General features: G+C 46.5%; 1 protein-coding gene across 1 annotated transcript in view; it reads left to right on the top strand.

The window, feature by feature from the left end:
* TG (thyroglobulin) overlaps positions 1-8,413 on the top strand; it is a 426,102-nt gene extending 417,689 nt beyond the window's left edge. The window contains exons 47-48 of the mRNA XM_040354673.1: positions 4,147-4,337; positions 8,125-8,413. Of these exons, the coding sequence (XP_040210607.1) occupies positions 4,147-4,337; positions 8,125-8,228 (295 nt within the window). The 3' untranslated portion in view covers positions 8,229-8,413. The remainder of the gene's footprint in view (positions 1-4,146; positions 4,338-8,124) is intronic.
* The last annotated feature ends 451 nt before the right edge of the window (positions 8,414-8,864 follow it).

The following is an 8,864-nucleotide window of genomic DNA, read 5'->3' on the forward strand; positions in this document are numbered from 1 at the left end:
AGGTATTTTCCAAAATAAAGTTACACAAGGAGACACACATTATATAATCTTTTTACAGGCCGGATTACATGTTTTTACAAGGACTTTAACTAGGGCTTATTTTTGGGGTAGGGCTTATATTGCAGCCATCCCAGAAACTCACGCTGGGTCTTATTTTCGGGGTAGGGCTTATTTTCGGAGAAACAGGGTACTACTGACCCCTGAACTCTGCATTACTTTTTCTGACCCTTGAATTATTCAAACCTTCCTTAAATTCTTTTAATAGGGCCCTGCTAAATTATCTCTTTCAAAAATAAATATTTATATCCCATTGCATTGTACCTTCTCAGTCTATCTACTGTACCGTAGAACATTTCCCAGTAGCAGGCAGAGGTCATAGGTCTTAGGAGAAACCTAATGAGCATAGATAACATTAGCAAAGCTCTGGCTGGCTATAGTCTAGCTGCAAAAACTAAATGTAGACAAGAAACCGCTCCTGCTGAGGCCCGTACACACGACCGAACATGTCCGCTGAAACTGGTCCGCGGACCAGTTTCAGCGGACATGTTCGGTCGTGTGTATGGCCGATCGGACAGGTTTCCAGCGGACATTTGTCCAGCCGACCGTTTTCCAGCGGACAAAAATTTCTTAGCATGCTAAGAAACATGTCCGCTGGAAGCCTGTCCGGCGGACATGTTCGGTCGTCTGTACGACTCACCGGACATGTCCGCTCGGCCGAAAGCCCTCGCATGCGTCGAAGTGATTCGACGCATGCGTGGAAGCATTGACCTTCCAGGGCCACGCACGTCGCAGCGTAATCGTCGTGGCGACGGCGCGGCCACGTCACCGCGTATCGTGTCCGCGCGGATTTTTGTTTGATGGTGTGTACAACCATCAGAAAGAAATCCGGCAGCGGACTGTCCGCTGAAAATGGTCCGGTGGACCTTTTTCAGCGGACAGTCCGTCCGTGTGTACGAGGCCTTAAAGCCAACTCCAGGATGGAGGGAAAAAATTGCAGTGGGGGCCCCTTTTGCACTGCAAGGGTTATATGCTTTTTTGGACTAGGGTGAGCTGACAAGGCTGTATTACATTCCTTATTGCCATTCTGGTGCTGTCTTCATCTCTACCCGGCTTCAGACTGTGGGTGGTCCCTCATCACTTATAATGCAGGGCTATTATCCTGCATTGTATGTGGAGGAGGCAGGCATGCAACCGTGGCCAGGAACACCTCAGAGAGGAGATTTTTCATGTGAATGGAGCCTACAGGAGCAAGGAATAAATATTGATAATTCTTCCTCTCTACAAGACTCTGGTCCTGCCGCACCTACAGTATGCTACCCAGTTCTGGGCACCAGTCCTCAGGAAGGATGTACTGGAAATGGAGAGAGTACAGAGAAGGGCAACAAAACTAATAAAGGGTCTGGAGGATATTAGTTATGAAGAAAGGTTGCGAGCACTGAACTTATTCTCTCTGGAGAAGAGACACTTGAGAGGGGATATGATTTCAACTTACAAATACTGTACTGGTGACCCCACAATAGGGATAAAACTTTTTTGTGGGAGAGAGTTTAACAAGACACGTGGCCACTCATTAAAATTAGAAGAAAAGAGGTTTAACCTTAAACTACGTAGAGGGTTCTTTACTGTAAGAGCGGCAAGGATGTGGAATTCCCTTCCACAGACGGTGGTCTCAGCGGGGAGCATCAATGGTTTGAAGAAACTATTAGATAGGCACCTGAACGACCACAACATACAGGGATATACAAAGTAATACTGACATATAATCACACACATAGGTTGGACTCAATGGACTTGTGTCTTTTTTCAACCTCACCTACTATGTAACTGTAGCGCCCTGCTCCTGTTGGGTAGGTGCTATTTTGTAAATTTAGTTATCTGAGCTGTAGTTTAGCTCAGATTTTCATGCAAAATTATGGGTCTCTGTTCCAGCTTGGCTGTGTTGCGCATCTTCCGCCTGACTGTTGGTGTCGCTCTCACCTGGGTTCAAGGTTGGAATTGCAATGGGCTGGGTGTATTGGGTGCCTCTTGCCTAGAAACAGCTCAGTGTCTTGGTCCTCGCGCCGCTGTACATTCTGGGGAGGGGTACTTAAGGGGCAGACTCCGTTCTGGCGGGGTCTTTCGATCCTGACCTGGTGGTCCTCTTGGCCTCAGGGATCTATTAGCAACCTTTTGGTCTCTGGGCCTGCTGGCCCGAGGCACCGCCAGTAGGCCCAGAAGTTTCTGGGGGGCCTACTGGTCCAGGGATGGTCCTGAGCTGTCTTCTCTGCAGGAAGGAGCGGAATAATTGAGGATTCATTTTTGAGGATGCATCCTGGCCAATCTACCTCACAGTGCTGCCGGCTCGGCTGAAAGATCCTAGCACCGTGAGCTGTGTAATCTTTTTTTGGAACTTTGCAAGGTGTTTGTGTGGTTGCATGATCCTGTGGCAGAGGACCGTGTAACAACTCAACAGTATTCATCAAGTCTGTGGCAGAGACTGTTGAGCGAGCTTCGCACCGGCTGCTAGGCCAATGAGAGAGGCCTATCCGGTGGTCGCCGAATCCAGTGTGGGACAGTTGCCCTCTGGATCCAAGATTATACCGGTAATCCGCAAAGCAAGGTGCCTTAATCTTCCCTAACTCTCCATCCCTCTAAAGGAACTTGTTTAATAAAAAAAGTTTGCAGAAAAGGAAACCAAGTGTTGGTGTGGACTTTTGTAACTCTTCAAGAAGGACCCCTAGGACAAACATGGTGAACAGTAAGGTAACGGCAGGCCCAAATCTAAACCAGCAGCTCCTTCGTGGGTAGTGCTACATAACTATGTAAATATGACACCTTATCCTTGTACCCCTAAATGTAACAAGCAGTGGACCCCACTGCAAGGGTATTTTTTTTTTCCTCTCTGCCCGGACTTGGACTTTAACTACTTAACCCCCGGACCATATTGCTGCCCAAAGACCAGAGTACTTTTTGCGATTCGGGACTGCGTCGCTTTAACAGACAATTGCGCGGTCGTGCGACGTGGCTCCCAAACAAAATTGGCGTCCTTTTTTTCCCACAAATAGAGCTTTCTTTTGGTGGTATTCGATCACCTCTGCTTTTTTTATTTTTTGCGCTATAAACAAAAATAGAGCGACAATTTTGAAAAAAAATAATATTTTTTACTTTTTGCTGTAATAAATATCCCCCAAAAATATATAAAAAAACATTTTTTTTCCTCAGGTTAGGCCGATACGTATTCTTCTACATATTTTTCGTAAAAAAAAATCGCAATAAGCGTTTATTGATTGGTTTGCGCAAAAGTTATAGCGTTTACAAAATAGGGGGTATTTTTATGTCATTTTTATTAATATATTTTTTTACTAGTAATGGCGGCGATCAGCGATTTTTTTTCGGTATTGCGACATTATGGCGGACACTTCGGACACTTTTGACACATTTTTGGGACCATTGGCATTTTTATAGCGATCAGTGCTATAAAAATGCATTGGATTACTATAAAAATGCCACTGGCAGTGAAGGGGTTAACACTAGGGGGTGGGGAAGGGGTTAAGTATGTCCCTTGTGTGTTCTTACTGTGGGGGGGGGGTGGCCTCACTAGGGGAAACACTGATCCTCTGTTCATACATTGTATGAACAGAAGATCAGCGTTTCCCCCGCTGACAGGACCGGGAGCTGTGTGTTTACACACACAGCTCCCGTTCCCCGCTCTGTACCGAGCGATCGCGTGTGGAGAAAGCCTCTTGAGGGGGAGGGAGGCGAGCAGGCAAGTCAGGACACTCTCTACTTTGCAGATAGAGAAAGGAGCTGTGTGTTAGTGGGCATCCTGACACTCCTGCTTGCCCCCTCCCCCTCAAGAGGCTTTCTCCACACCAGGGAGAAAGCCTCGCATTACGGTGTGGAGTTACAGACAGAAGAACAGGAAGTGAGGATTTCTCAGAAGAAATAAGATCATTAAAAAGCAAAATGGAAGGATGAGGTAAGTGAAGGAGGACTGCACTAAGGTAAAGGAAGCTATTTAGGGAAAAAAATGTTTTCCTTTACAACCCCTTTAAGTAGAATCTCAATATATAAAACTGAGTTTATTGTGTCAGCTAGTTAAGATCAGATGGACTTATGCTTCCAAATTCTAAGCAATATTCCATATAAAATGTCTTTACTTTTCAGAAACCCCAACTTTCCATACACTTATTCCAAGAAAAGGAAAGTTGTGTTGCCACCATGGCCCGAATATCGGACACAGAGTGCCGGCGGAAAATTCAAAGAGTTTACTAAGAGGCTGCCGAATGGTCGGGACCTGAAACACAACGAATGTTCATTCTGGAACGATTACATCCCGGCACTTAAACTGTCTACAAGTAAGTATAACAACCCCATGATCAAGGAGGCAGCAGATGTTGTGTTGGTTTACTGTGTGTTTTAAAATTCATCAGAAGATAGAAATGTCACCAACACAGATGTCAGGGAAGTGAAATTAGGCTACAAAGATGACGAAAATTGAAAACAAAAATCTAGGTAAGGCAGACCCCAGAGGGGAGACAGATAAAGAAAGAACAGAAGGGGGAATTTCTACATTAATCTACTTCATCTGCCCTTTGTGATATCTGTGCTCCTGCCCCGCTATCTATGAACCAGCGAACGCCATCAAAGTCTCTGCGCCTCTAAGGGGTTTCCCTTTGCCGCTCAGTATGCATCTGACCCCAAAACATTACTTTTTAGAAGATGAGCAAAGTTCATAGAGACAGAGGGCCATATTCTCTAAGAATCTGCGTTGGCGTAGTGTAAGCCATTTACACTACGCCACCGCAACTTACTGAAGCAAGTGCCGTATTCCCCAAACACTTGCTCCGTAATTTGCGGCGGCGTAGTGTAAATGGCCCAGCGTATGGCCGCGTAATTCAAAGGGGGCGGCTTTTATTCAAATTAAGCGCGCCCCCGCGCCGTTTGAACTGCGCATGCGCCGGGCTGAAAAATAGCCCAGTGCGCATGCTCCAGCTCACGACGGAAAACGTCAATGACGCCAACGTGAGCGTCATTGACGTAAAGTCGTATTCAAGAACGACTTAGGAAAACGACGGACCCGATGCCATACTTAACATGGCATACGGCGGACTGGCGTAAGGTTACCCCTCATATAGCAGGGGTAACCTTACGCTTACGGAAACGACGTAAGCGACGAGTACGCAATGCAAATTCGTTCAGGAATCGGCGTATCAGGCTCATTTGCATAGTCAAATGAGAACTGAACGTAAACGCCACCTAGCGGCCGGCGTTGCATTACATCTAAGATCCGACGGTGTAAGTGACTTACACCTGTCGGATCTTGGCCGTATGTATGCGAAAATGATTCTAGGAATCACTCGCATAGATACCCGGGCTCAGAAACAGAGATACGACGGTGTTTCCTGAGATACACCGTCGTAACTCTTCTGAGAATCTGGCCCATAGAGCTTTAAGTGTTTTAGGGCTCATGCACACGGGCGGTTTGACTCCTACAACATAAAACGCTGGCATTTTATGGGTGCAAGGAAGGCACAGGTCAAGCTGCCACATATTTCAGGCTGTCCTTTATCTTGGACAGGCTGTTGACAGCTGGCTGTACGTTGTACTTGTGGCTCCCTTGCACTCAAATAAATAATACCACTCAGATGTCCCCAAAACTAGTCAGATCAGCATGAAATAATGCTGAAGGAGCGATGAAAACAGCTTGTCAGGCTCCAAATAGACTACAACAAAATGGCGTCCAGATGCACACAGACTCACTGTATATGTACAGCAAGTTTACCCTGGCAGAATTAATAATTTCTTGCCCATTTGTCTGAGAATATGAATGATAACACAAAAACGTTTCTTTCACTTATAATTAGTGTTTGGCTGAAGTCATTTATTATCAATCAACTGTCTTTACTCTTTTTAAATCATAATGGCAACAGAAACTACCCAAATGACCCTGATCAAAAGTTTACATACCCCAGTTCTTAATACCGTGTATTGTCCCCTTTAACATCAATGACAGCTTGAAGTCTTTTGTGGTATTTATGGATGAGGCTCTTTATCTTCTCAGATGGTAAAGCTGCCCATTCCTCTTGGCAAAAAGCCTCCAGTTCCTGTAAATTCTTGGGCTGTCTTGCATGAACGGCCCCGTTTGAGATCTCCACAGAGGGGCTCAATGATATTGAGCCACTCTGAGGATTGTCCCTGCACCGTACTGATGTACATACACTCTCCTCCTTGAAGACCCCCTTTCAAGCTTCTCCTGTTGTCAGGATCCTCCCAGGCCAGCTCCTGGCCTAAGGCAGAGCACCCCCCCCCCCCCCCAGACTAGGTGGTTTACCTCAAGGGCCACTGAGGCCTCGTACACACGACCGAACATGTCTGCTGAAACTGTCCGAGCGGACAGGTTTCCAGCGGACAAAAGTTTCTTAGAATGCTAAGAAACTTGTCCGCTGGAACCATGTCCGTCGGACATGTCCGATGGTCAGAACGACTCATCGGACATGTCCGCTGGTTAAGACGTATAACCAGTGGCCCGAAATCCCGCGCATGCGTCAAATTGATTCGACGCATGCGTGGAAGCATTGACCTTCCGCGTCAGAGAACGTCGGTGTCGTCTACGTCACTGCGTTCTCTGTCCGCGGGGATTTTGGTCTGATGGTGTGTACACACATCAGACCAAAACCTCCCAGCAGACATGTCCGATGGAAACGGTCCGCGGACCGTTTTCATCGGACATGTCTGCTCGTCTGTACAAGGCCTGACAGTCCCTTCAACACTCCATCTCCATCTTCCATCCGACTCCCCTGCCAGAATGATTTATTCATACTTAAGGGCTCAATTAGGGCCAGATTCACGTAGGGCAGGGGCGGCGTAACGTATCGTAGATACGTTACACCGCCGCAATTTTTCATCGCAAGTGCCTGATTCACGCCGGCGGCCTCCGGCGCAAGGCGGGCCAATTTAAATGGGCTTGTGCCATTTAAATTAGGCGCGCTCCCGCGCCGGACCTACCACTCATGCTCCGTTTCCGAACTCCCGCCGTGCTTTGTGCTAAGTGACGTCATTTTTTCGAACGACGACACGTGTAGCGTAATTCCGTATTCCCGGACGGCTTACGCAAACAACGTTATTTTTTAAATTTCGACGCGGGAACGACGGCCATACTTTAGACAGCAATACGCTTGCTGACTAAAGTTAGGGCACCTAAAACGACGACTAACTTTGCGACGGGAAACTAGACTAGCGGCGACGTAGCGAACGCAAAAATCCGTTGGGAATCGCCGTAACTCCTAATTTGCATACCCGACGCTGGTTTACGATGCAAACTCTCCCCAGCGGCGGCCGCGGTATTGCATCCTAAGATCCGACAGTGTAAAACAATTACACCTGTCAAGTCTTCTGGCTATCTATGTGTAACTAATTCTATGAATCAGTCGCATAGATAGAAACAGAGATACAACGGTGTATCAGCAGATACGCCGTCGTATCTCCACTGTGAATCTGGCCCTCAGTCCCCTGCCAGGCCCACCGCCTGAGGATTGCCCATATATAATTATAATCTCTTACAAAAAACAAGGGTATACCCCATATAGAAACCATATTGGCGCGTAGCCCATATGTTTTAGCTTAGGGAAAAGGATCTTGATCTGGTTGTGTAGTAATAACGTGTGTATCTGAATCCACTCCATTACACTGAACACAAAGTTGTATGGTACACATGCTCTAATTTATGTACCTGTTGTTCAATTAGTGTGGAGATTCTGGTCGAGGGAGGGGGGAATGACTTGGGATTGTGGGATGGGATAGGTTAAACGGGGGGGGGGGGGCACTAGTGCCTGGTAATGGTCTTGTAATGGGGGAGAGAAGGATGGGGGGGCATGTGTGTAGATTATAAGAGTATGAGGGGGGTTAATGTGGTGGATGGGGGAAGGCAAGAGAAAAAAAATGGGGGAGGGAGTAAGGAAGATGGGGAGAGGGGATCAAGGGGAGTGGGTGTTCCCCAAGGTGGACACCAAAGAGTGAAAAATGTGGGAGGTCAAAGGTCTCCATGTAAAAGGGTCAACCTGCAGCTGATCCAATAGAACCACTCCCCCTGACTGTAGAATATGATTTGCCGTATTGTGTATAACTTTTATTTTATCCCTTTAGGTGTCAAGTTTTCCTCTGGGTCCCCCACAAAAAGTTCTAAAAGTGTATCACCATCTGCAGTCACCCAAGCCGGTCCAAGGAAAGACAAAGAGTCATACAACTAGCTGGCAGCCGGGAGGAGTGATGCTCTCCTGTCCGCTCTTCATGCCAGGCTCCCTGGTCCAAACACGCCAGTTATGAGGATTGTAATAAAACCCTCTCTTGTCTGTCCGGTCCTGAATGTTCATTTCATTCTGACATAATGACTTGCGCCTTTCTTTTATACAATAAACTGATTCAAAACCTGTTATTTTAGTAGCTTCTTTTTGACTCGACTATTATTTTACTGTTGACCTTTTACTTTCCAGTGCAATAATTGTTATTTCAGATGCAATACTTTAAAATAAGTTTATTTCTATTTAAAGCAACCCTGTTGGTAAAAAATAAAGTGAAAGGAGAGCTCCAGGTAATATACCGTATTTGCCAGCGTATAAGACGACTGGGCATATAAGACACGACCCCCTAATTTTCCAGCTAAAATGTTGGTTTTGGGATATACTTATGTATATATATATATAAGACGACACCCTTCCTACTAATCATGTCTCGCCTCACTGTGCCATTACATGCCTCACTGTGCCACCATTACATGCCAGACTGTGCCACCATTACATGCCAGACTGTGCCACCATTACATGCCAGACTGTGCCACCATTACATGCCAGACTGTGCCACCATTACATGCCAGACTGTGCCACCAC

Source organism: Rana temporaria, chromosome 5 (assembly GCF_905171775.1).
Source record: "Rana temporaria chromosome 5, aRanTem1.1, whole genome shotgun sequence".
NCBI classification, from domain to species: Eukaryota; Metazoa; Chordata; class Amphibia; order Anura; family Ranidae; genus Rana; species Rana temporaria.